Raw genomic sequence first — 27,737 nt, 5'->3', positions numbered from 1 at the left:
GGCTCGGACCCGTGGCCTCCCCTCGGGTTTGTTTGCGCCTTTCTGGTGGCCTCATTCTCCGTGTGCGCGCCCGGTCCACCTGCCCCGGCCCTGCCCGTCTGAGGCCTGACCGGCCTCCCCCTCCCGGCCGCCCCCTCCTTCCTGCTTTTCCTGCTTCGACTTTTCCCAAGCGCGGCGCCCTCAGGGCGCAGAGAACCCGGACCTGCTCTGCCTTCATGGCGGTTTCTGGGTCCCGAGAGGGTCCCGACGGCGCTGGGTGTCGCACGCTGGGCCCCGGGAAGGTCCCTGCACGTGCCCTGACACGCGTGGGCCGCTTGAGCCTCGCGGTCCTTACGCTTGCTTTGCGGTGAGGAGATGAGGTCAGAGGTCGGAGGTCAGCTAGCCTGCAAAGCCTCCACTGTAGGGTCGGGAGGGAGGGGGCTGTGGCCCCAGGCTCTGGAGTCTGCGCTCGGGCCGCTGGCCCCGAGGGCCCCCTCCCCGACGAGCACTCCTCCGTCCGCCGAGTGTCCCCGCCCTGCCCTGATGAGGAGCCCGGCCACGTGCCACACCTTAGCTTGTCCCCGTGCAGAGTTCTCTGTCAGCTTGGGTACAGGTGTCATTTGTTGGAAAGACAAGGATTGGAGGAGAGAGACGATGTCAGATTGCATTTATTCAGCGGCTTCGTTTTATCCCCAGCTCATTGCTTTGCTCCTCAACCCAGAGAACACGCGTTAGAACTTCCTCGTCATCCGCATCACAGTGGGCTGGACCCTGGCCCGGGGAAAGTGCTCTCCTGGGCCTCCCTCCCAGTTGTGTCACGGGGTGAGGGAGGGTGGGAAGGAAGAGAAGTTGTGTATTTTCCCGATGTTTCCGTGGTCCTCACTTTGACGTGGCCTCTGTGTTGCTCACACATGGGCGTGGCGGACGCGGGCTCCCCGGGACCACAGCTGCATCTGGAAACGTGACAGATCTCTGTAGAGGGAAATCTCTTGTTACACTGCAACTTGTGATCATGTGTTGTAAAGTCAGAAAGGTTTTTTATGTCGGGGACGTGCCACGAAAGTATGTTTATGCCACTCACATCCTTCTCCCTGGGGGAGAAACCAGAGCAGCTGGAAGGAAAGTTCTGGTTTTGAAAAATTACAAGATTAGTATTATGTAGAAGTAATTCTTTGAGTATTGAAAAGCAAGGTTATTAACAACCAGAAATCACAAAATAGGTCAGCGAGGGTGTAAATTTAAAATAGTCTCTGAAGACTTATGGTATGGATTTAAGAGTTGAGCTCTTGGCTGAGGTGCCTCGGTGGCTCAGTCGATGAAGCGTCCGATTTCGGCTCAGGTCATGATCTCACAGCTCATGAGTTCGAGCCCTGCGTCGGGCTCTGTGCTGCCAGCTCGGAGCCTGGAGCCTGCTTCGGATTCTGTGTCTCCCTCTCTCCTTGCCCCTCCCCGGCTTGTGCTGTCTTCTCTCTCAAAAATAAATAAATATTTAAAAAAATTAAAAACAAAGGAGTTAAGCTCTTGGTATATTTAAAATATAGTTTTATTATTATTTTTAATGTGTATTTATATTTGAGAGAGAGAAAGAAACAGATCACAAAAGGGAAAGGGGCAGAGAGAGAGGGAGACACAGAATCCGAAGCAGCCTCCAGGCTCCGAGCTGTCGGTACAGAGCCCGACGTGGTGCTTGAACCCACTAACCATGAGATATGTGAATATATGGGTTTTTTAAATATATATTTAGATCTTTTTTTAAATGTTTATTTATTTTTGAGGGAGAGAGAGAGAGAGACAGAACATGAGCAGGGAGGGGCATAGAGAGAGGGAGACACAGAATCCAAAACAGGCTCCAGGCTCTGAGCTGTCAGCACAGAGCCCGACGTGGGGCTTGAACTCACAAACCATGAGATCATGACCTGAGCTGAAGTTGGATGCTTCACCGACTGAGTCACCCAGGCGCCCCTAAAATATACTTTTTAAAATAAAAATTTGCTCATATTTTACGCTTATATTTCCTGTGTTTTGTTTTTTTTTAATGGAGGAACTGGTCCTTTATTCCAAAAAGACACTTGTCAATTTTCAGCATGAATACAGTTACACTGTTGGTTTCTTTCTCCCAGTCGGCGCCCAGAGAGAGCCCACCAAAGGAGAGTGTGTTGTAAGCCCAGAAGCTGCTGGATGTGCACCTAGCAGACCTCACACAAATCTCACCAGAAGGGGAATTGGGCAGGGAAAGAAACTTTAAGAGACCAGCACATGTCAGCCCAGACTGTAGAGAGCTCTCAGCCCGACGGGGTGGCCAGGGTGCCCCAACCCTACAGAAGCGAAGTTTCAAAGTAGTATAAAATGTAAAACCAGTTTTGTGCATAAGCTATTCAGGATTTCTCCAGTACTAGCTGATACAAAGCACAGTGAGACGGCACTTTCAGGGACAGCAGCTTCAGACCCAGAGAAGGGGGGGGGGGTGACAGGTGTTTGTTTCATGCGGCTAAATCTAGTGGCAAACACATAATTCTCTTAATTTTCTTCTTTCTTTTACGGAGGCAGAAGAGCAGATAAGTGGTCACCTCCACATAAGGGGAACATGACCCATTCCGTGGGCGGTTGGGAAAGGGGTAAGGAAAGGGCAAGGATCTGGTCTCAGGTGGAGGTCTCACATCTTAACTTGGTCTCTTCTGATGAAAAAAAAAATCAAAAATAAAGTTGCTTACAGACGGCTGGGAGCCGAACCCTGAACCACACTGTCTTGGCTGACTCCTCTGGGAATCTCCTTTCCGCACCCTGGCCCTCACTGAGGTGGGCCCCTGCCACTCTCCCCGCCACCGTGGGGAGACGCGGGTGTGCGTCAGCTGAAAAGTGACTTTCTGCACGTGAGGACTGAGGGCGGGGCAAGACTGCTGCTTCAGGACCGTGGCGTCATGAGGAATGTTTTGCAGGTGGTCGCTGCGTCAGCAACAAATAAGGCAGTTGCCAAGTGTGTTCCTCGTGGCATGTTTCTTTTTTTTTAAATTTTTTAAATTTTTAAATTTTTAAATTTTTAAAAAATGTTTGTTTATTTCTGAGGCAGAGAGAGACAGAGCATGAACGGGGGAGGGTCAGAGAGAGGGAGACACAGAATCCGAAGCAGGCTCCAGACTCCGAGCTGTCAGCACAGAGCCCGACTCGGGGCTCAAACTCACGGACCGCGAAATCATGACCTGAGCCGAAGTCGGTCGCTCAACCGACTGAGCCACCCAGGCGCCCCCTTCACGGCATGTTTCTAGAGACACTTGGTACCGCACTTGCACTCCCTTGAACGTTGTCCCCACCGGTGCTCAGCCTCAAGCCCACCCGGGGCCTCATGGGAGAGACAGAGGCGGTTCGGCAAAGAGACAAGAAGACGCAGGGGTGGGGTGGGAGGCGCGGCAAAAGGAGACAGCAGCCTTCCAGTTAAAGGCCAGCCCTGGGTTTCAAGGCCAGCTTGGGGCACCTTGGGGCAGGCTCAGAGTGGGGGGCCGGGGTGCTGTGCATCTCGCTCGGGTCAGGCAGAGGCTGGCCAGGCACCTTGTGAGCAGAGGTGCTGCCTCGTGGTGGGGGGTGGGGGGTCTTGGCTTCAGTCGTGGGTGGTCTGCTCCTGCTTCGTCCCCAGTCTCTCAGCAAACTCAGCACGGGCCTCTGCCTCCTGGGGTTTATCCTCAAGAATCCTTGTCTCTTCCTCCGCTTGGCCCTCCTTCTGAGAGTACTTTCCTTCAGCAGCACTGAGGCCCTCCAGCTTCTGGTCCGCCAGTGTGGTCCACTCCCCCATCTCCCGGCGGCTCAGCTCACGCCTCTGTGCGTTCCGGGCCCCCCTCCGTCATCAGCAGCGTCCCCGCTGCCACTCCGTGCCTCCGGGCTGCCCCCTCTGCAGCCTAGCTTCTCGGAGTTGGATTTCCTAGAGTTCATCTTCATTGTTCTTTTTAATATATAGTTTTAATGTTTGTTTATTTTTGAGAGAGGTAGAGAGAGAGAGTGTGCATGCAAGCATGAGTGGGAGAGGGGCGGAGAGAGAGGGAGACACAGAATCCGAAGCAGGCTCCAGGCTCTGAGCTGTCAGCACAGAGCCCTGACACAGGGCTTGAACTCACGAACCACGAGATCATGACCCGAGCCAGTCGGACGCTCTTGTTTAAATAAGTTTATTTATTTTTGAGAGGGAGAGAGACAGAGAGAGAGAGATAGAGAAAGAGCACGAGCATGAGTAAGGGAGGGGCAGAAAGAGAGGGAGAGAGAGTCCTAAGCAGGTTCTGCACTGTCAGCCCGGAGCCCAACACAGGGCTCGAACTCATGAACTGTGAGATCATGAACGGAGCTGAAATCCAGAGTCTGATGCTTAACTAACTGAGCCACCCACGTTTCCTTTCCTTCACCTTGTGAGGCTCGATTTTCAGTGCCCTTCATACGTCCCTCTTGCTCTCACGAGAGGCTTTCTTGGCTTCCGTCAGCTTTTGCAGGGCAGTGGCCGGGCCCTCCTGGGCACCCTCCAGCTCCCCTTCAACCGGCTGGGTCCCGGGGCTCGGGGAGGCCATCTCAGCTCGGCCTGTACCGAGGCCCTCCTTTCCCCTCCCTCCTGCAGGCGCTCGGCCCCCTCCTCTGTGCCAGCGGCCGCAGAACCTGGGTGTTGTGCTTCACCGCCTCCACGGTGCCCACCCGGCCCCGGCTCGCTCTCAGCTTCCTGCCTCCTCTGCCTGGCACCGCAGCTGGTGCTCCTACAGCTGTACTTGCAGTCCTGACCTCTGAACTCTAATTTACGCGTGGAAACCGGACGTGTCCCCTGAATTTCAAAGGGTCCTAATATCACCGTTGCCCCAGCTGACTTATCTTTTCCTCGAGGGTGTCATGGTTTTCTTCTTGGAGGCCTAAAACTTTTGGAGTCGTTCCCAAATTATCCTGCCCGGCCTATATCCTCTTTCCCTCCCCAGGCCCAAATTTTTATTTAAATTCTAGTTAATTAATGTATAGTAGAGTATTGGTTTTAGGAGTAGAATTAAGCATTCATCCCTCACATACAAGGCCCAGGGCTCATCAGGACAAGTGGCCTCCTTAGTCCCCATCCCCCAGCTAGCCCATCGCCCACCTGCCTCCCCTCCAGCAACGCTCAGTTGGTTCTCTATCATTAAGAGTCTTTGATGATTTGCTCCCCTCCTCTTTTTCCTTCCATATGTTCATCCGTTTTGCTTGTTAAATTCTGCATCCTGTATCCTCTTAATTGTTTGGATAGGTCCTCTATCCGTTCTGATGCTTGAGTTTTTCTCACGTGGGATCCCTCTTCCCCCTTCCACTGTCCCAGCCACGGTTCAGACTTTCAACAGCCAGTTCTTGGACTCCTGTCCTGCTTCCTGGCTTTGCTCCTTCTGATCCATTCTTCACACGGAAGCCAGAAGTATCTCCTTGAAATGCAAGCGAAATCGCATCCTTCTGTTCCCTGCGAGCGGCGGTGACGGCCCCTCTCTGTCTTAATAAAGTCTCAGCTCCTTCTCAAGGACGTTGGCAATTTGATCCAAACCATCTTTTTAACCTAATTTCATTTCACTTCCATCTGCTTAACCTGTATCTCCTATCTGCTGGACTTCTGTGTCGTTCTTTAAGCGTGTGGCGTGGCTTTCCGCGCTGCTCCTGTCGCAGTGAGCTCCGCCTCCTACAAACGGGAAAGTCAAACTCGCCCCCTCTTTACCTCCTCCTGGCCTTACCTACTTCAGAATTCAGGATCGTTTCCTTGTGTCCTGAGAGTAATTTTGCTCTGGCTCTCTTATGAGGTCACGCCCTCCTTGGGTCTTACTCACCTTTGATCTTTCCCCATTCTGGATAGTGCTTTACCTGGAAAGTAGTCAATACATGCGAAACCGAATTGATTTCTGTTGTCTTTTCCACGTTATTCGTTAGTATGTATTGATGGAGACTGAGGAGTTAGGGGATCTTGTTGTCCTCAAAGAGGAGGCCATCGGTTGAGGGTCTGAGGTATAGATCTTCCTCATGCAGGGCAGATAGCCGGTATTTGTTGGTTAAATTTTTTTTTTTAATGTTTATTATTTGAGAAGGAGACAGAGAGCAAGCAGGGGAGGGGCAGAGAGACAGGGAGACACAGAATTGGAAGCAGGCTCCGGGCTCCGAGCTGCCAGCACAGAGCCCGACGCGGGGCTCGAACCCACAGACCGTGAGATCATGACCTGAGCCAAAGTCAGCCGCCTAACCGACTGAGCCACCCAGGCACCCCCGGTATTTGTTGGTTAAAGGAATGCTGAGTGAAGTATGAAATAGTTTCAGAAGAAGGGACATGGCTGAGCACAGCAGTTTGTCACGAGGGAGAGCCTGGGGGAGACGTGGAGGGAATACTCGGCCGGAGCAGGGCTTTCTGAGCTTCACTCTGCTCCTCTGTAAATCGGGGTGGCGGTGGCACCCCTCACGTAATCTCTTGGGGACAATTTAGTGAGACAACATTTGGAGTGCTTGGCCCAGTGCCTGGCGTATAGCAAGTCCTCCTTAAACGTCAGGCTGCCGTCGAGAACAGCGCGTGTGGGGGGACAGGCTGCGCACGCCCTCACAGTGAACTAGGAGCTCTGTCGCAACGAGGGTGCCTTGGCGCTGCCCACGGACATTTCAGGGTGCTGCGTTCTTCACGCGTGAGGAGCACCCCTGTACACAACCCCTGGCTTTTCTTTACCAAACGGTGTTGGAAATTCACTTCCAAGTATTTCTGAAATGTTTTTTATTGTACAACTAGTGTGTCCTTATTATACTTACTTTAGAAATCTTGGAAAAAAAACAGAAAAGAAAAAGTTATGCATAATCCTGCATGGGCAAACACTGTTAACATTTCAGTGAATTTTTTTGTATTGTTTTCTATTCTTTTTAAATTGGATTTACCTTTAAAATTTTTTTTAATGTTTATTTATTTATTTATTTATTTGTTTGTTTATTTATTTTGTAATGTTTATTTATTTTTGAGAGAGACAGAGACAATGCGAGTGGGTTAGGGGCAGAGAGAGAGGGAGACACAGAATCGGAAGCAGGCTCCAGGCTCTGAGCTGTCAGCACAGAGCCCGACGCGGGGCTCGAACTCATGAGCTGTGAGATCATGACCTGAGCTGAAGTCGGACGCTCAACCGACTGAGCCAGCAAGGTGCCCCAATGTTTATTTATTTTTGAGAGAGAGAGACAGAGCGTGAGCAGGGGAGGTGCAGAGAGAGAGGGAGACACAGAATCCGAAGCAGGCTCCAGGCTCCGAGCTGTCAGCACACAGCCTGACATGGGCCTCGAACTCACAGACGGTGAGATCATGACCTGAGCTGAACTTGGACGCCCAACCAACTGAGCCACCCAGGCGCCCCTGGATTTATCTTTAAATTGAATTTACTCTATAAATATGGTTTTGCATCCTGATTTTCCACATAACAGAGATCTTCCGTATTATCTCAGACTCTTTATAAATGTCATCGTTAATGATTATGTAACTTTGCACTGTTACTGTACTTTACCTTATCTGACTGTTAGTTCATAGTTGGATGTGCACATTCTTTCTAATTATTTATTAAGTCTTTATGCTTAGGAGAATTTCCCCTGGTGGGTGTTTTATTGAGGTCTCTAGAGATATTTAAATGTTTTCTAGGTAGTGCTTTAAATAGATGAGGATATAACGAGCGGGTGGCTTCACATAATTGCCTTTCATTTTGGTAGAACATGTTTACATACTTGAAAAGAACAAGGAAAAATGTTTCATCTCCTGGTCTACTCGAAGGGTCGCTTGTCAGAGACTCTGACCTGCCACCATGTAAATTAAGCGAGAAACAAGAAGGAAGTTATGCGGGCGGGAGGCGGCCTGTGTGGCTCACTGCGGGTTTGTCTAAGTCCGTCCCGTCAGTTAGGGAAGGGCTTGTTTTCTTGGTACACAAGGGCGTCTTCAGTGTCTGCTGTTTTGGCACATCGTTGGTCATCTTTCTAGTGGTGACACTGGGGACTGTTTTGCCTTTTGGGGTTGGACCATCGTCCCGCCTGGATGTACACGTGGAATGAAGAAGAGTTGAGTTGGTTTTTCCTGCTACGTAAGATGCTTGACTTGCCGGACGTGTTGGATTGGCTGCTCCGAGACACCCGTGTTCTCCTCCGTTATTTTCACTTACTGGGGCGGCTCGGGTGGGCCGTGCAACACAATGGAAAAAACAGTTTGAACTCAGAGCTCTGAGTTTGCATGTAATTTAGCCACTTCGTATCTGAATGCTTTAGGAAATTCCTTCTGAAGCCTCAGATTTCCTCTCTGTGAAATGGGCACAGTAATGCCCAAGGGAAGTCGCTCCATATGGTGGAAGAAGCCCTGGATTTGAGAAGCCTGGGCTTAAAGTCCCAGCCTTGCTCGTGAGCAGTGTGACCTTAGAAAAGCGGTATCTCGTCTTGGATGCTGCAGTGGGGTGGGTGATGGCGTTTCATCACTGGGTCAGTGTTAATATCTAGGGGCGAGACGGTGCAGGTGATGGCCCCTGACGGCGGGCTGGGCTCTCCCGCTGGCCGCCTGGACGTACTTGGCACGTTATTCCTGGCTTGGGGGCTGGCGCCACTTTCTCGGTCCCCAGCAGGTCCCAAGTGGTTGTTGTTGGGTTCCTGCGCCTGCCACGGTCCCCTTCAATGGGGACACGTGACCCTGAACCTTCAGGAGTGACATTGGTTTTCTGTCTGCATCCTCATTGGCCTCTGTGTCGCATTCACCCCTGTTTCTCTTCTTGTGGAAACGCTCATCTTTTGGCTTCTCGCGTCTCAGTCCGAACTTCCAGGATGGTTTCCTTTCAAGCTGATTTCCTACTTTTTCCTTTTCTCCCTGCCCTTTGCCTCTGTGTTTCCCTGAGTGTCGTCATGGGGCCTCCGGTCTTCCGTGGCCTCCTTACGCTCTCCCCAGGAGGTGTTCTCTCTCTGCTGATGTTCCTGGTGCTCAGGACCCTACCTTCTTCCGGTCCACCGGCCTCGTCACCAGCCGGCCGTCCCTTGGGTCTCTTGGCCCCTCTGGGCAGCTCCTCCGTACTTCAGACGCGGTGCGTCTGAGCCCCGTGTTGGGATGTTGTGGTTGCTGGCCTCTGTTGTCCTGGGACGTCCCGCTCGGTGCCTCTGCCGTCCCCCCAGCCCCGTGGCCTTCGGCGCCAGCCTCGACACCCATCCGCGCCGTGTCCGCTCGCACGGCCGAGCCTCCTCCTCACACCCTTAATAGGGAGACTAGTTGGAGTGTGGCGTCTTTGCTCGTGCCCACACATCTGTGTTCCAGGGCCCACACCACACCTGGCACATGCCTTAGTTTCACTGACGTTTTTTCTTTAATCATGGTAAGATATACACGGCACAACGTTTACCGTGTTCACCATTTTTCGAGGTATAACTCTGTGGCATCGAGTGCGTGCACGCTGTTGTTTATCCATCACCACTGCCCATTTCTAGGGTCTCCCCATCATCTCAAACTGAAGCTCTGTCCCCACTGAACAGTAGCTCCCTTTCCCAGCCCCTGGTACCTCCTGCTCGCCTCTCCTGTGCATGCATGAATGTGACGGCTCCAGGGCCCTCACAGAAGGGGGCTCATGCGCTAGTCGTCCTCACTCAGCACAATGTCCTCAAGGCTCATCCGTGTCATAGCAGGTGTCAGAGTCTCCGTCCTTTCTTAAGGCTGAATGACACTCCGTTTTCTCTATGACCACATTGTGTTTGTTCACGGATGGACCCCTGGGCTCCTTCCACCTGTTGGCCGCCGTGAGCAGCGCTGCTGTGCACACGGTGTGCAGGTTATCGGTTTGAACCTCTGCCCTCACTGCTTCTGAGTATCCACCCAGGAGGGGCATTGGTGGCTCGTGTGGTGACTCCGTGGGACTGCCGTACTGCGTTCCTCAGAGGCCGCCCCGCTTTGCCCTCTCCCACCAACCGTACACGAGGGTCGTGCGGTTGTCTTTTGGGTCACCCTGTGACATTTCCTTTTATGACGAGAAGAGAAAACAAGTAAGGCACGTTTCCAAGTCGTTGTTAGTGACGTGTATGGCCACAGAGCGGGCTGGGCGGTGGGGCCCGCCCAGTTCGGCACGGCCTCTGTCTGCCCAGGTCCTGGTGCCAGGGAGCAGTTGCACTTTCTGAGAAACATGTCGTGTCCTTTCACATGGGCTGTGTCGGTAACACAGATGACGTTTTATCCCTGTCTTGTCTTTTTGTTTTGTTTTCAACTCATCTAGAAGCCAGGGGGGGCCGAGGAGGTCTACTTATTGGGAACCCCCTCAAAGATCTCAGCGTCATAATGCTGAAAGATCAATAATACTAGTCTTAGGAAAGCAGTTCCAAGGTGAGCTGCGGTTTGTATTTTCTGTAAGTGAAGGTGTCAGAACCGATTCCGAAAGTGTACTTTCAAATCGTCTCGTCTTGGGCCGCACCTCTGCTTTTTTCCTGTGTATCTTTTATTTTCTTCTTCCTTAGTATTTTTCTTTCATATTTGGAAGAAAAGACGTGCTCCTTTCTCTTCTCTCCTGTTCAGAACATCATACCTGATTTATGCAGACACGGGTGTCTGACATGATTATTTAGAAGGAGCACAAAGCGCCGAACTGTGAAATCAGGATGTGTTGGGTTTTGTGCCAGTGTCATCTTTTGAAATGGCAAATGGCCTGTGACTTTTTCTGTGCTCAGAAGTTGGGGTGCTCATATTTTCTGCTTCTATAAGAAACAGTACAGTCAGGTGGCAGCTGGGCTTTCTTAAAAATGTTGTCTTTGCATGATTTCTTTAATTTCTGGGATGGAAAAATAACTCTCAAGGGTATTAGGTGCTCAAGCTTGAGTGAAATGAACCGTCGGGTCTTCTGGGCAAAGTTGGACAAGTTTATAGTGATGTTATGGGCTGCGTGTGTCTCCCTCCAAAGTCATAGGTTGAAACCCAAGCCCCCAGTATGATTGAACTGAAGGCAGGGTCTTTGGGAGGTAATCAGGCGTGCAGTAGGTCTTAAGGGTGGGACCCTTCTGGTGGGATTGATGCCCTCGGAGGAGGAGACACGTGCCCGGAGAGAAGGCCTTGCGAGGACACAGCGGGAGGGTGGGAGCTGCAGGCCGTCGAGTGGGCTCTCACCAGGGACTGAGTCTGTAGCATCCCGATCTGGGGCTTCCCAGCCTCCAGAGCTGTGAGCAGTATGTGTTTGTGGTGAGTCACCCACTTTATGCTATTTTGTTATGTCGGCCAGGGCAGACTAAGGCAGCTGAGTTTTAGTGGAATAAATTAAGGAGTTCTCACTTCCCTCTGACCAAATCCTACGCTTAGGACAACGCTCGGATTGGTCACGAGCTTCGTTCAGCTGGGCGTGCGGAACACGGGTTCGAACCGCTGTGGCCGGGAGCCCTGCTGTTTGTGTTACTGCGACACTGGGGTGTCTGTGATCAGGCCTAATCTGGGGGACAGGAAGACGTCGTCACCTCGGATCCAAATTCCAAAATTCCAGCTCGGTGCCTCTCTTGAGCAGATCGTTTCACCTCCCCAGGCTCGTTAAATATTTTTGCTGCGACACATTCTCAAACAGAAAGGTACCAGGAATAATGAAGCGGTCCCATACACCAGATTCGATGCTTAGTAAGATTTTTATACATTTACTTCATTTCTCACTTGCTTTGTGTGCTGAATTACTTTTTAAAAACCCTAAGACATCATTTCAGTTCACACCTTCAGTCCTTAGGATGCACTGCTTAAAAAAAGGACATTTCCTTATATACCCATGGTATTTAATATCACACTTAAACATTAATAAATCATTTTGGTAGCATTTTATATTAATCCACAATCAGATCTCTCAGATCGTCACCAAGCTAATGTTTATCACTTTAAAAGGAGGATAATGATGCCTCCCACCCCTTTTTGGCAGGATTTTGTGGGAGGGGGATGGCAAACGTATTTCGGATAAAAATTATTGAGGTTCTGCTCTGTACCAGGATCTCTTCCCTTACGGTTCTGTAGTCTGAGCGCCTGTTACAATACTTGGCATGCAGTAAGTGCTCAGTACGTGTAACTGGGAGTAGCGATTGCAGCTGTCCAGGTAGGGGCCGCTTAGTGCTGAAACAGTGCTGGTCTCCATTGACGGCAGGACCAAGTACAAACTAAGTGGACCCTGAGCGGCCCCACCGTTTCTCGCCTCTGAGCACCTCTCCTTTCCTTCCCTGCACGGAGGCCTTCCTTGTCTGCCTGGCAAACTTGGGTGCGTCCTCTGTTGCCAGCAGTGAGATCCCTGCAGCAAAGTCACAAGTCTCTGAGGTGTCCTGTCTCAGAGAGGGACGCACGTGTGAGGCGCGTGTGAAATGTTTGCCAGTCACCGCGTGGGAAAGCCAGCAGCCCCCTCCCACGGCAGCCAGTGTCATATTCTACGTTGCTGTTTCCACCTGGAGCCCCCGTGCCCCCTGCACCCTCAGCCCTTTGGGCGTTTTCAGTCTTAGCCTGCTCCCTCTCACACGTGCCTCGGGCAGCTTCTCTGTTAGGTTTTGTTGTGCACATACAACTTATAATGATATATTGGGATTCATTCTGTGTCCTTAGTCTTTTTTCCCCCTCAGACATGGTTTCTTTAATGGCCATATGTCCTTATTCTTGTCATTCTTTCCCTGCAACGTAGCAAAACCTCCAAGTATTGTACTCATGGTGTTTGCTTCCAGAGACCTGTGCCCCTAGACAAAGACCGAATGTTGCCTCTTCTTTATGAAGCCTTATCAGTAGAATCAGGTTTCGTGCGTGGTCTTCTCCCAGACTCTGGTCCTGCCTCTGTGAAATCACTTGTGAGGAATTGTAGTGTTTTATTTTGACATCATATTCTTTCTTTCTTTCTTTCTTTCTTTCTTTCTTTCTTTCTTTCTTTCTCTCTCTCTCTCTCTTTAATGTTTATTCATTTTTGAGAGAGAGAGAGAGAGAGAGAGAGAGAGCACGCGCGCAAGTGGGGGAGGGGCAGAGAGAGAGAGACGGAGACACAGAATCCGAAGCAGCTCCAGGCTCTGAGCTGTCAGTACAGAGCTCAACACAGGGCTCAGACTCACAGACCGTGAGATCAAGACCTGAGCTGAAGTCGATCGCTCAACACACTGAGCCACCCAGGCACCCGTTAGTTGCCAAATCTTAAAATTTAAAGTAAAGTCACTTAACAAAATCTCAACACTTAAAACATTTTGTAAGTGGTCCCTTTTGTCAAGGCCTAGAGAGACAGTAAGAATCTAGCAGTGATGAGTGCCCTTGGCTTCCAGACTCTGATTTCTAAGCACTGTTTCCCACTAGGATCCAAGGGCTTCTTGGAGAAATGGTTTGGTTCTAGGTCTGGGACTGAAAATGAGCTAGAAAGAGCAAGCTGTTGATGAATAATGAGGCCTTATCTAAAGGACACAGGAATCACTGTGACAGAGCTCCCAGTGGACAAAGATGGGACAACCTGAACATCAAAAAAAAGTGTGATGGCAATCAAGTGACATACCAAATGTATAAAAATCCACCAGTTCATAATGGTACTAAATCACATCTAACCCCCTGGACATCCCTGGAGGCAGTTGTCCACTCCAGTAAGTACAGGGAAAGGCTCAGCCATTCATCACCCCTCTCTTCTGTATCATTGGTGTTCTGGGATGGTTGATAAGGAACAAAATCCTTCCTCACAGACAGATTCTAGGTTTTAAGTACAGAGAACTTAAGAATTACAAAATCACCATTTTGTAATCCTTGATAAAATAACGAATCTGGGAAACAACGTAGGGCAGGTGCTCAAATCCACGAGGAGAGAGGTCAGTGGGACCTTCCCATCGGATGGACCTCAGCAGCAATCGCACGCAAGCATTTACTCCGGAAACTCCACTGCAGTGACATGAAGTCTCTGGGTGGTGGGACGTGGTCCTAGTTCCTGTGCCCTGTGGAAGCTCCAGAAGGCACGGGCGCCCCGGACGTGAGCGTGGTGCAGAGGGGGCTCCTGATGTAGTGCCGTGAGAGGGATGAGGGAGGAGAATTGGCCGATAGTCCTGTCAGGAGCCGGTGACACCCCCACGTCCCCTCCCTGGCTCCGGGGGGAGAGGCCTCCCCCCCAGCAGTTTATTAGCATGTCACCTGATGGGAAGTGAGGCGAGAGTTGATCTGCCTGGAGCCACCGCGCACAGCTGGCGGGGAGGGCCCCGTGCACCTGGCTTCCGCAGAGCCCCGAGGACGCTCGCAGCCAGGCTCATCCCCCGCCTGGACAGCGAGCAGACGGAAAGGAGGGGCCGGAACGCACAGGCCGTGGGGTCCCCGGTGAGCCGGCCCTGCACGAGAAGCCGGCAGCCGCGACGCCTCCCTGCTGGCACTCGCGCTGTGCACAGTGTCGGCGCGGAAAGGCCGATCCACAGCTAAGCCAAGGCGTGTGCTGCGGGGCTTTTCCTGGATGACCCTGCAGGGGGCGTCAGGCTTCACGGGTACATTCATTTCCCTCATTTCAGCAGGGTTTACTCAGAGGCCGTAATCCAACTTGATAAGACACCTAAGCCACGAGCCCCGTACCCAGCATTAGGCAAATGAGGTCATTTGCACACCATCGCCTGGAGCCCTTCAGGAGATTTATCGCGTATAGATTTCCTTATTTAAAGAATTTTGTTCATCTTGCAGATAAACATTACAGTGTCACATCCAAAGTTAATTCTGGTTGCTTTCTTGCCCCCCTGTTTCCCGGAGAATGCTGCTTCGACACAGAAATGCCTGTGGCAGCAGCTTTTACCAGTTAAAATATGTGTCCTTGCCTCGATACTTGCTACTTATGGTCCCCAGTCCCGGAGGAGCACTATATCTGGTCTCTGGCAACCTTGTCCCCTTTCTCTCAGTGCAGCCGTGTGGCTGTGTGATGACCGTCAGCTCTCACTGTCTCACTGCACTCAGTGCTCACATCTGCCACTCATTGCTTTCTTTTTTCTTTTTGATTGAGAGAGAGAGAGAGAGACACAGACAGAGCGTGAGCAGGGCAGGGGCAGAGAGAGAGGGAGACACGGAATCCGAAACAGGCTCCAGGCTCTGAGCCGTCAGCCCAGAGCCCGACGCGGGGCTCGAACTCACAAACCGCGAGGTCATGACCTGAGCCGAAGTCGGACGCTTAACCGACTGGGCCACCCAGGCGCCCTGCCAGTCACTGCTTTTTAATGCTTTACCTCTTTCCATCCTGAGTAGTTTCTTCAGAGCAGAAGGTTGGCTCTGGTTGAATGCCTTCCCCTAAGGCGATCCCACCTTGGACCAGCGGGACCAAGCCATTCATCTGAAGCTGGGGTGACTCCTAGGTGTTGTGTCCCTCTGTCACCACTGTCCCCGTGCCCTCCACCTTTCCCTGCAGGCAGTGGCAGAGGAAATGGAAGCCAGGAGGAGTGAACTCCCTTTCCGCCTCCCTTAATCCTTCCAAAGGGATCAGTGAGAAGACCACTGGCTTAGGTCTGACACATCTTTGACAAGCCTTGGGCCTGGTTTGGTCTCAGCTTTTCCATTTGTAAAAAGAGCATTGTGATGCCTGCCTTCCTGAGTAATTACGCAGTTTGGGGTGTGTAACGTGCTCTTGGGCTCCGGGGTGTTACAAAGCCTGTGAGCATGTTGTGGACCGTTAGCCGGCATTCCCTGTATCCTGTTTTCCTCCCTCCCAGCCAAGGGGTGGGGGTGGGGTGGAGCAAAGTAGTCTGGGTTTGTAATTATTCTCTTAAATATCTATTACACAGATGGATTGTAGACTCCTTGGGGAAAGGGCCTGGCATTTGGCTTGGTACCTAGTAATTTCTGGAAATATATATGTCAGGTAATAAAATATACTGATTCTCCAGTCCTGCCTGCCTACTGACTTTCTTGGAATTTGGTAAGGATTTGTTCTCTTGGGAAATGAAGTCTTCTAGAAGACAGTAATTTAACTTCCTTTTTATCCATATGCCCCTGAATGGAGCCATTGCTGGTGATTATTTAAATGAAGTGAATAAAGCATCTGCTTTCTTTTGGTCTCTTGTGTAAGTGCCCCTTCATTTCTGTCACAATATGGACTTGCTGGACTGGCATGGATTGGGTTAAGAATTTTATTTTGCTCAAACCACCCCCCCGCAAAACCCAAAGACCCCTACTTTTACTCTTATTTAATTGACCTTCATTTTGTTTTTTTCTTTTCAGAAAAGAAAGACGTGACTCAAAGCCTGGAGAACTACACGTGCAAATGTCCTGGGACCATGGAACTCCTCACCCTCCCAGGTGGGCCCACCCTGCCTCCAGTGCCCTTCACCAAGCTTCCCATCGTCAGGTAAGGCGGGCCCTGCCAGCGTGCCCAACGGGCGCCTCACTGCCAGATTTGTCTACCACTTGCGTCATAAATGTGGATCCTGACCAGAGTTTCCATTCTCTTTTTAAAAAATTTTTAAGTTTTATTTATTTATTTTGAGAGAGAGACAGTGGGAGTGGGGGAGGGGCAGAGAGAGAGGGAGAGAGAGAGAATCCCCAGCAGGCTCCACGCTGCCCGTTGCAGAGCCCGATGAGGGGCTCGAACTCGTGAAAGCGCGAGATCCTGACCTGAGCCGAAATCACGAATTGGACGCGTAACTGACCGAGCCGCCCTGCTCCCTCCCCTCCACCCCTGAGAGTTTCAATGTTTGATTGCTGTGTATCTGGTTCATTATCTCCTTAAATCTCAGCAGTGGCGCTAGGAAGTGGGAGGATCGTGTCGATGAGAGAATCGGGCCAGGGCATCGTGTAACTGCCGTGTGCCTCGTGGACGACACAACCAGATGCAGACCCTGGTCTGCCTGCTTCCAGAGCCCGCGGCGTGACCTCTGCGGGGATGAGACATACCTGGCCTTGCCTCTTCCTCCCACAGGCTTCCAGGCTTTCCCCTTTCCTTAGACCACAGGCCCCTGCCACACGGACAAGGGTGTAGCCCCTCCCACACACTTGGGTGACTTCCCTGACGCCGTGCGTGCCCTGGGGTCCGTCTTTCTTCTCCCTGGCGGTAACCTGTCGAGTGCACGCTCGTTTTTTCAGACTCATTACAGGCCTGGTTTTTAGGAGGCCTTTGCCGGCACTCCCTCCTGCTGCACGCACCTGCCATGGGTAGGAGAGTCTTGGGTCTCCATTGCACCCACTGCTGGCCTGCCTCACAGTATGCGCCACTGTCTATGGTCTTTTTTAATGATTTTTCATCTTCATCATGAACTGTCCACGTCTAAATTTGCATAATAGAACATCCTGAACCTAACAGAACATTCTAGGATTTTGGTGCTGCATCTAGATCCCCACGTGGTCAGGAGTTTTGTCAGTGGAGCAGGGTGGGCTGGTCCTGGCAGGTTATCGGGGCTGAGGAGGAAAAGTGCTTTTCTCCACACAGAGACACCGGGAGGGGAAGGTTATGTCACAGAGGCAGCCCCGTATGGAAGTTAGAACGTAGGGTTTATTCTTTACTAGTGTGTGACCTTGGTCCTGTGAGCCTCAGTTTCAGATCTTGAAAATGGGTGTAAAAATTGCTCCTCCTGGGGCTGTTGGTGTTGTTTTAGCTGAGCTGATGCTTACAAAAGCCTGGAGCCCGGTGGCTGGCACATCCAAGCACTCAGTAAATCTCCGTTTTCTTCTTGGAGACATCTTACACCTACATTTGCAGATAGAGAATTGATTGAAAAAATACTGTGATGTTAGCTCTTCAGTCTAACATCCTTAGATGTCTAAAATCCTTAGATGAAACAGATTGGGTAGAAGCAGGCGGTCTGACGTTTAGGCAAATACTGTGAAACCTTCAGCGACCAGTGTTTCGGCAACGAACCTGTGCTGGGGAGCTGCCTCTGAACGGCGAGGTGAGCCTTGCCGGAGGCCCGTGCCAGTTCTCTTGCCTGGTGTGGTCAGGGATGATCTACAAGAAACTGGTTTTATGTACTACCCACCAGGTGTAAACACGTTCTGAATGGTTCTCAGAGACCGTCAGCCTCAGAAATAAGCCGTTTGTCCCGGTGACTCATTCGTCACCCCACTCATGCCTGATGTTGTTAAAACTAGAACGAGAAACTGCATGTAATCAGGTGTGGGATGCCCCGTGGGTGGGTTCTTCACCCCACGGCCGATCAGCACCACTGGTGAAGTGGAAGGAAACCCTTTTGGAAGATTTGGCAGGTCAGCGCATCTCCCAGCCTGCCTTGCTCCCCGTTGCTCATGGGACAGAACCCGACTTGTTTGCTTTGCCTGACTTTACAGGGCCGCCTGTGGCCGCTCCGTCTCCAGATTTTGCTGTGAGCTCCTGTTCCTCTGGTCCCATCAGGGCCGTGCACCTTGCACAAGCACTTGGGGTCGCAGAAGTGTGTGACGGGGTTTCATTCCTTTGTTTGGGCTTCGTCTTCTGCTTGAAATGTCTCTGCTGCCCCGACTGCCTGTTACTTAGTCGTCTTTCAAGATTTAGTTCAAGGAATATCTCTTCTCTACAGCCTTTCCTGAAGCCCCCCAGGTGCAAATACGTACACCCTCCGTGTACATTGTAATTTCTTTCAGCCACAACTTGACCCTGGATGAAGGGGACAGGGCTCTTTCTCTCCTCTGTGTGAGGACACCCTGGGAACCACGACGAGGGCCCTCGAGGGCCCAAGCGTGCTGGCATCCCGGTCTGAGACTTCAGCCTCCAGAGCTGTGAGGGGGAGACATTTGCTGTTTAGGTCCCCCTATGTTTGGTATTTGTGTCACAGCAGGCCTGACGGACCACGACCGGCACTCTAATGGTCTGGATTGTCCCCGCCATACAGTGGGGAGTGTCTTGCATTGTGGGGGCTGCGTATACATCAGGCATGAGTGTGATTTCTCAGGAGCAAGATTTTGACGAGAGTTAAGCGGTGGAGACTGAGACCTGTACCATCGTGTGAGAAAGCAAGCACAGATGCTGATTACAGGTGGCAGACCACGTGATTGGTGTTCAGCCAGACTGCGGAGCACGGTGGGAACTGAGAGAGCCTGGGTGGGATGGCCGGGGGTCCACGCTGCGTGTGGGATTGCCACCCTCCTACAAAACCCGCGTTCCTCATTTCTCTTGGAGAGGGCCGATGCAGCTCATGCGGACTGGGACGACGTTTCGGGCACTCGTGCCTGGAAACAAGGACTTTGTCCGCATAATTAGAGCCAGATTGAAGCCAGCATCAAGAGTCAGCCCTGTAGCCCCAGGAGGAGCTCAGCATTAGGTGCAGTTGAAGACTAAGCTTCCGGGAAGTGTTCCAGAGGAGCTGGTTGAAAAAGGCCCACAGCCGTGAGTGACCAGACCCGCTGGGTAGGATTGTGAGGCACAGGCTGCTGTCTTGCTGGAGATGCCTCGTGGGCTTGGCTTCAGCTGTAGAAGAGAAGACTGGAGCCCTTACGTCTGTTGAGAACTTGCCTCGTCCTTGACAGTGAAACCATCTCATCAGCTTACAGGAAATACTTACCTGCTGTGTGTGGCATGGGCTCACCCAGAAGCGGTTAAAGTAGTCATGTGATGCAAGTTAGCCCAACAAAAGGGGCCAAAAGATATCCCTGCTGTAATTTTATTCTTTTTTCAATTAAAAAAATTTTTATTTCTATTTTTCTAATTTTTTTTTTTTTTAACATTTATTTATTTTTGAGACAGAGAGAGACAGAGCATGAACAGGGGAGGGTCAGAGAGAGGAAGACACAGAATCGGAAGCAGGCTCCAGACTCTGAGCTGTTGGCACAGAGCCCGATGCACGGCTCGAACTCACGGACCGCGAAATCATGACCTGAGCCGAAGTCGGCCGCTTAACTGACTGAGCCACCCAGGCGCCCCAATTCAAAAATTTTTAATGTTTACTTATTTTTGAGACAGAGAGAAACAGAGTGTGAGCAGGGGAGGGGCAGAGAGAGAGGGAGACAGAATCCGAAGCAGGCTCCAGGCTCCGAGCTGTCAGCACAGAGCCCGACGCGGGGCTCGAACCCCCGAGCCGTGAGATCATGACCTGAGCCGAAGTCAGCCGCTTAACCAACTGAGCCACTCAGGCGCCCCTCTGCTGTAATTCTATTCTAAATTTCAGTTGATCGAATATTTGTTGAGTGCCTGAGCTGCTCAGCCCAGTGGTGAATGCTGGGGCTTCAGTCGTGGTCAGGCAAGAGCCACACCCACACCGAATGGTCAAGCAGGAGGCTGCCAAACCCACATCTGGTTCCCACTGCCCAGAGTGAGAGCAGAGGAAGTCCCATGAAAACTAGAAGCCCTTTTGTTTTGTTCCTTCTAGAAATCTCCATAAAATGATAATGTACACAAAGGCCAGTAACAGTCCTGTAGAGTGTTCACATACTGAAGTTGTGAATTATTAAGGAAGAAATGGTAGTAAAGCTTAGCCGCCATTTACAGTAAATAGTGAGGGTTCATCTGGGGGCGGTATTGGGGGAGGATCTGTTGGTTGTTTTCTGAGAAACTAATATTGAACTTCTTTAGTCTGGGAAAGAGCTCTAGAGTTCGTGTGGGTATTCTGATTGATAAGGATCAAACCCTCCAGTCAGAATGGGCTTTGAGTGGCTTTGAGTGGCTTTGGTACTTTTAAAACTTAAACTTTTTTTTTGTTGTTGTTGTTAAAAAATTTATTTTTAAGTCATCTCTACACCCAACATGGGGTTCAAACTCTCAATCCCGAAATCAGGAGTTGCATGTTCTACTGACTGAGCCAGCCAGGTGCCCCTAAAACTTAATTGTATTATTTGAGGAAGGGTTACAGGTATTTATTCACAAAGGGGCCTAGAGGCCATGATAGTTGGGGCCGTTTTCCTGGTTGATGAAGCTGGGCAGCCAGCCTCCCAGATCCCAGTCCGGGCTCGGCTCCCGGGACCTCATCGGGTTCAGCCTCTGCCCAGCATCTTTTCTCTGTGTGATCGCCACACGCATAACCTCCCTGACGCATCTCACAAGCGCTTTGTGGGGATCATGAGACCTGTGGTGCTCACGTGTCGCTGCCGTGGCGGCACGTGAGCCCTTTCCAGCCATGTTGGTCGTGTTTGGCCAAGTGTGGGGCATGTGTGGCTGCTCTAGTCCCTGCCCCTCCGTGCAGAGGTCCCCGGCAGGTTCGTAGATAGGTTTCTGCTGTGAAGAAGGTAGATGGAGTCAAAACCAAGCAAGAGAAGGTCGGCAGCTTTCCCCTCTTCCTGTCGTTGGTGCGGCTCATGTCGCGATCCCAGGGGGTGCTCTGCACTGCCCTGCATGGTCCCCATCAGCCACGGTCAGGCTTTGACAGGTCGGCATTTTCCAAGTGGAATCTCTAAATATGAGCCCTGTTTTGGACACTTTATCCCTGGAAATCTGCTTTCCTGTTGGCGGCTTCACAGACTATATGTAATGTTATTAGTTTTGCAGTGATTCCTGCTAAATGAACTATGTTTCCTTTAGGTCAAGGGCTCAATAATTGTTCTTCCATAGGATCCATTTTATAAAAAGACATTTGATGCCAAGTTTTGAGTTATGAATGAATGCTGTGACTGCTTGTTGGGCTACTTTTCTGGCTGACCATAGAATTCCTTCTCTTTGAATTCCTTTGCATATTTAATTTTAGTTTCTTTTTTACTTCTGTGTTTTTTTTTCAAGAGAGTGAGCAGGTGGGAGGGGCAGAGGGAGAGAGAGGAAGAGAGAGGGAGAGAGAGAGAGGGAGAGAGAGAGAGGGAGAGAGAGGGAGAGAGAGAGAGAGAGGAAGAGAGAGGGAGAGAGAGAGAGGGAGAGGGAGAGAGAGAGAGAGGGAGAGAGAGAGAGGAAGAGAGAGGGAGAGAGAGGGAGAGAGAGGGAGAGGGAGAGAGAGAGAGAGAGGGAGAGAGAGAGAGGGAGAGAGAGAGAGAGAGAGAGAGGGAGAGAGAGGGAGAGAGAGAGAGGGAGAGAGAGAGAGAGAGGAAGAGAGAGGGAGAGAGAGAGAGAGAGGGAGAATCCCAAGCAGGCTCCACCCTCAGCGCAAAGCCCGAGGCAGGGCTCAATCCCATGACCCTGGGATCATGACCTGAGCTGAAATCAAGAGTCAGATGCTCAGCTGAGCCACCCAGGCGCCCCTCTTCTGCCTATTATAGAAACCTTTTATGAGATCTGGAATTTCTGTGCTTGTATAGAGGAATCCTGTAGAATCACAGATGACACTCGTTTTTAGGTGGTGACTGTGGCATGGGGTGGAGAGCTCTTTGTGTTGTAAGAAAACAGAATCGTTTTACACGTAAATAAACTCTAAGGCTCAACGACGCTATGCTTGGTCCAAGGCTCAGCAGTCTTGGAACCAGTCTGGTCCCAGCAGGCTTGGAACCAGAACTTAATTTCCTTATTCCAGTCCAGTGTTGGAGTCTTTGCACCAGGGGCTTTGGTGTCTGTTGGTAAACAAGTGTTGTTTTAAGGGGGGGAAGAGAAAGGCTTTTGCAACCCAACTCTGTGTTAGGCACTATTTACAGGTGCTCTAGATGTAGGAGCTTGCTTAGTCCTCAAAGTGGCCTGCTACAGCTTGAATATATCACTTCAGATACTTCTCCGTCTTTGCCTGAGCTCGGATCAGTAGAAACAAAGACTTGTCTCAGGCAGACGGAAGATCCAGTGAGCGGCATGGCCCAGGTCTGGCCAGATGATGCCACCCCAGTGTCTAACAAAGCTCGGTGACTACGCCTCTTTGCAGTGTGTGCCCTCTGCAGGCAGGCCCCAAGAGAAGGTGCTGAGCATTGCACAAGCTGGTTCTCCTTCTGAATTGGCTACCTGCCTTAGGGGGAGTGAGGCAGGGGCAGAGCGAGGACAGGACCATTACTCTGAGGACATCCCTTCCCACGGAGGCGTGGAACTAGGAAAGGAGGTGTCCTCTTTCCCCATAGCATTATCAGGTAGCGGTTGTTTTCCTGTTCTGCAGGTGGAAAGGCCGAGGTGCAGGGGGATGAAGTAATCCATGATGGTTGAATAGCTGGTGGTTCCTTCAGACTCTGGTCAGGGTCTGTGCACACCTCGGTGTGCTTCTCAGGGGGCAGCCTGAGAATTACCTGCAGGTGAACGCTTTTGGCTGGACGTGAGATCCATACCAGGCATAGCATCCTGGCCAGTCTTGAGGTTTGGTCACCTTAGTCCCAGTGTAGTGTGGCACGTAACTTCTTGAATGCTTGCAGACAGCTAGCGTTTGCCACTATTGGTAATCAACTGCTTTGGCTTGAGTTTATAGTTTTGAAAGATTTGGAAGCTGAGTTAGAAATTCAGCTTTGGGAGGTGATCCATTCAGTGTTTCTTGAGCTACCGGGCACTGGATGCCCAGGTGCCCTGTCCTTGGAGAGCTCACAGCCGAACTGAAACAGGTAAGAAATTGTGAGTGGTTCTGGTCCAGTATGAATAAAGCATACTGGGTGCATGCGGGGGGGGGGGGGGGTCAGAGCAAGTGTGCAAGATAGAATCCTTGGCTTGGAGCACTTTGGTTTGTAAGCTCTGTCTCCTCCCTTGGATCGTTGTGGAAAATGGGTGACAGTCATGCATGTGGCTGTGACAGTCCACAGTGGGGCCGGGGGGAGTTGTGAGCGACCGCTACGCGCCGTAGGGATACTTGTGCATAGGACAGGATTGCACTAGGTATCTGAGATTCCTTCTAGCTGAGAAAGGCACTGATCGTGCCGATTCTATACGGGGTCTTTATTAGTCAGTGTGGGTTGGCCTGCGCTGTGGCAGAAATACTAACCCTGAATCTCGGAGAGATTAGCCCTTACAACAAGGGTTTATGTCTCACACGAAGTTTGATGCAAGTCGGGCAGTTTTCCAGGGCAGGTGACCTCTGAGGCTACTCGGTGACCCGGAGCCTGCGTCCACGCCTGTGCCCCGCTGTGCCAGTGTCTGGCCTCCCGGATCGCCGCGTGGTGGAGGGGAGAGAGCTGGAGGCTGGCGCACTGCTTCAGCGTGCGTCGTCTCGTGGCTGAGTGACATCCCGTTGTGTGTCTGCACCACAGAGGTGCTCGGCGTCACTCGTCATCAGGGAGATGCGAATCGAAACCACAACGAGCTATCACCGTGCACCTGTTACTGTGGCTGTCGTCAAGAAGAGGATGTGGACAAGAGGGAACCTTGTGTGCCATTGGTGGGAATGTAAATCAGTCCACCCACCGTGGAGGTTCCTCAGAACGTTAAAAATAGATCTGCCATATGATGCAGCAATCTTGCTTCCGCGTATGGATCCAAAGGGGGTGAAAACAGCATCTCGAGGAGACGCGTGCACCCCCGTGTTCGTTGCAGCATTACTCACAATGGCCCAGGCACGGAGACAACCCAAACGCCCATCAACAGATGGGATAAAAAATATGTGAAAAACAACGTCCTAAAGGTGCTGAAAGGAAATGAGAAACAAACAAAGGGCTGAGTTCCAGGGGGATGCCCATGGCTCCCTCACGACCTGGGCGGAGTCCCAGGGGGACGCCCACGGCTCCCTCACAACCTGCTGGCCTGCCCTTCCTGCCAGGAGGCGCTGCACGTGCAGAGGGCAGGTGTGCTGGGAGGGTCGCTGCCAGGCCACCCAGCGTCCCACCTCCACCCTGTCCTGTCAGTGCCTGGCCTTGGAACATTCCAGATTCTAACCCCACTTGCCTAGCTGGTCATGGAGGGTCACAGGTGCTGTGGTTTAAGAGCATAGTGCCTTTTTGGGTAGTCCCTGCGGTGGCTCCAAACTGCAGGGCACTTCCCTTGTGCTCTCCGGACTAACTTGTGTTGGTGGGCGGGGCTGCAGTCAGACCTGATGTCTGCCCCCAGCCCACTGCTGGGGCCACAGTCAGACTGGTGTGTACCTTATCGTCCCCTCTCCCAGGGGCAGGACTCACTGTGGAGTGGTGTGGCCCCTGTCTGGGCTACATGCACACTGCCAGGCTTGTGGTGCTGCTTTGATGGGATCTGGCCAAGGGCGTATTAGCTGGGGTGGATCCGCGAGGTGCACAGGGGCGGGAGGGGCAGGCTTAGTTCAGAAATCAGTTGCATTCTTATACACTAATAAGCAACAGAAAGACAAATGAAGAAACTGATCGCATACACAATTGCACCAAGAATCATAAAATACCTAAGAATAAACCTAACCAAAGATGTAAAAGATCTGTATGCTGAAAACTATAGAAAGCTTATGAAGGAAATTGAAGAAGATATAAAGAAATGGAAAAACATTCCGTGCTCATGGGTTGGAAGAATAAATATTGTTAAAATGTCAATACTACCCAAAGCAATCTGCACATTCAATGCAATCCCAATCAAAATTGTACCAGCATTCTTCTCGAAGCTAGAACAAGCAATCCTAAAGTTTGTATGGAACCACAAAAGACCCCAAATAGCCAAAATAATTTTGAAGAAGAACACCAAAGCAGGAGGCATCACAATCCCAGACTTTAGCCTCTACGACAAAGCTGTAATCATCAAGACAGCATGGTATTGGCACAAAAACAGACACATAGACCAATGGAATAGAGACTCCAGAATTGGACCCACAAAAGTATGGCCAACTAATCTTTGACAAAGCAGGAAAGAACATCCAATGGAAAAAAGACAGTCTCTTTCACAAATGGTGCTGGGAGAACTGGACAGCAACATGCAGAAGAATAAAACTAGACCACTTTCTTACACTCTTCACAAAAATAAACTCAAAATGGATGAAGGACTTGAATGTGAGGCAGGAAACCACCAAAACCCTAGAGGAGAAAGCAGGAAAAACTTCTCTGACCTCAGCTGCAGCAATTTCTTACTTGACACATCTCCAAAGGCAAGGGAATTAAAAGCAAAAATGAACCATTGGCACCTCATGAAGATAAAAAGCTTCTGCACTGCAAAGGAAACGATCAACAAAACTAAAAGGCAGCCAACAGAATGGAAAAACATATTTACAAACGACATATCGGACAAAGGGCTAGTATCCAAAAATCTATAAAGAACTCACCAAACTCCACACCCGAAAAACAAATCATCCAGTGAAGAAATGGGCAGAAAACATGAATAGACACTTCTCTAAAGAAGACATCCAGATGGCCAACAGGCACACGAAGAGATGCTCAACGTCGCTCCTCATCAGGGAAATACAAATCAAAAGCACACTCAGATACCACCTCACGCCGGTCAGAGTGGCTAAAATGAACAAATCAGGAGACTCTAGATGCTGGAGAGGATGTGGAGAAATGGGAACCCTCTTGCACTGTTGGTGGGAATGCAAACTGGTGCAGCCGCTCTGGAAAACAGCGTGGAGGTTCCTCAAAAAATTAAAACTAGATCTACCCTATGACCCAGCAATAGCATTGCTAGGAATCTACCCAAGGGATACGGGAGTGCTGATGCATAGGGGCACTTGTACCCCAATGTTTACAGCAGCACTTCTGACAATAGCCAAATTATGGAAAGAGCCTAAATGTCCATCAACTGATGAATGGATAAAGAAATTGTGGTTTATATACACAATGGAATACTACTTGGCAATGAGAAAGAATGAAATATGGCCTTTTGCAGCAATGTGGATGGAACTGGAGAGTGTGATGCTAAGTGAAATAAGTCATACAGAGAAAGACAGATACCATATGTTTTCACTCTTATGTGGATCCTGAGAAACTTAACAGAAGACCATGGGGGAGGGGAAGGGGAAAAAAAAGTTACAGAGAGGGAAGGAGGCAAACCATGAGAGACTCTTAAAAACTGAGAACAAACTGAGGGTTGATGGGCAGTGGGAGGGAGGGGAGGGTGGGGGAGGGGCATTGAGGAGGGCACCTGTTGGGATGAGCCCTGGGTGTTGTATGGAAACCAATCTGACAATAAATTTCATATTAAAAAAGAAGCATAGCACCTCCCGTGGTGTCACAGCTTTAGGCCGTGTGATTGGGGTAATTTGCAGTCTCTCGTGTCAGTTACCTGATGGATGACGCGGAGGGCATAGTGATAGAACCCAACCTGGGAGGGTGGTTGGGATGCTTGACTGAGGTGATATGTACGAAGTGGGGAGCAGGGGTCTGGATGTGCTCAGGCTGCGGAGTTCGGCCCATTCCAAATAAACGGTAGCTGACCGACCTGAGCGTGAGTGGCTGTGAGCGAACGCCTACAGTGGGGACAGCAGCTTAAGACGCAGGCTGTGCTGCTGGGGAGTCAGCCCCCCTCCTCAGGAGAGCAGACGGCACTATCAGCCTTTGTACCTGGCACCGTTGGCTCTCACGGTCAGGGGCTCCTCCGTGTGGAGGGTGTGCCCACCAGCGGGGAGGCAGGTGGCAGGGAGCCAGCCTGTGCCGCGCAGCAGGTACCGGAGCCTTGACTCGAAGCCTCCCAGTAGTCTGTGGGGGAGGGCCCCGTACGCGTCCTGTGGACGAGGGGCCCGGTGCAGAAAGGGCAAGGCACTTGTCCCCAGGCGTGGAGCTGGCAAGCGGTGCAGTTCAGATTTCGGCCGGGTCCTCCTGGCCCCGGGGGCTGGCCGAGGGCGTGACTGCCGTCCGCCCTGGGGAGCACGGTCCCCTGAGGTCAGGTGCAGCGTGTTTCTCCTTCTGCTGTTTGGTTTGTTGTTTCTCTGTGACGTGAGGTTTGGCAGTATTTATGCTGAGACCACACTAACAGGGCGGCTGAAGTGTTTTTGTTCCATTTGAAACAACAGGCGTGTGAAGCTGTTGAACCTTCCCGCCAGCCTCCGGCCACAGAAAATGAAAAGCTTGCTGGGTCAGAACGTGTCGACCAAGAGCCCCTTCATCTACTCACCAATTATTGCACACAACCGTGGAGAAGAGCGGAACAAGAAAATAGGTAGGCCCGTTTATCCTGGCTTCCTGGCTGTGCCCTGCCGCCCGGCTTCCGTCGGCTTTTCTACAGTCCGCTTCCTTCGCGCAT

At 51.1% G+C, this 27,737-nt stretch overlaps 1 protein-coding gene across 6 annotated transcripts in view; it reads left to right on the top strand.

Moving 5' to 3' along the window:
* TRAPPC9 (trafficking protein particle complex subunit 9) overlaps positions 1–27,737 on the top strand; it is a 570,835-nt gene that overhangs the window by 97,339 nt on the left and 445,759 nt on the right. For all 6 annotated transcript variants that reach the window (XM_060611403.3, XM_060611405.3, XM_060611407.3 and 3 more), the window contains 2 exons: positions 16,106–16,232; positions 27,508–27,653. In XM_060611403.3, coding sequence (XP_060467386.1) covers positions 16,106–16,232; positions 27,508–27,653 — 273 coding nt within the window. The remainder of the gene's footprint in view (positions 1–16,105; positions 16,233–27,507; positions 27,654–27,737) is intronic.

The sequence above is a fragment of the Panthera onca genome, chromosome F2 (genome assembly GCF_046562875.1).
Source record: "Panthera onca isolate mPanOnc1 chromosome F2, mPanOnc1 haplotype 2, whole genome shotgun sequence".
Classification (NCBI taxonomy): Eukaryota; Metazoa; Chordata; class Mammalia; order Carnivora; family Felidae; genus Panthera; species Panthera onca.
Note: the sequence above shows the minus strand (reverse complement) of the source record. Positions and strands in the feature narration are given on the sequence as shown.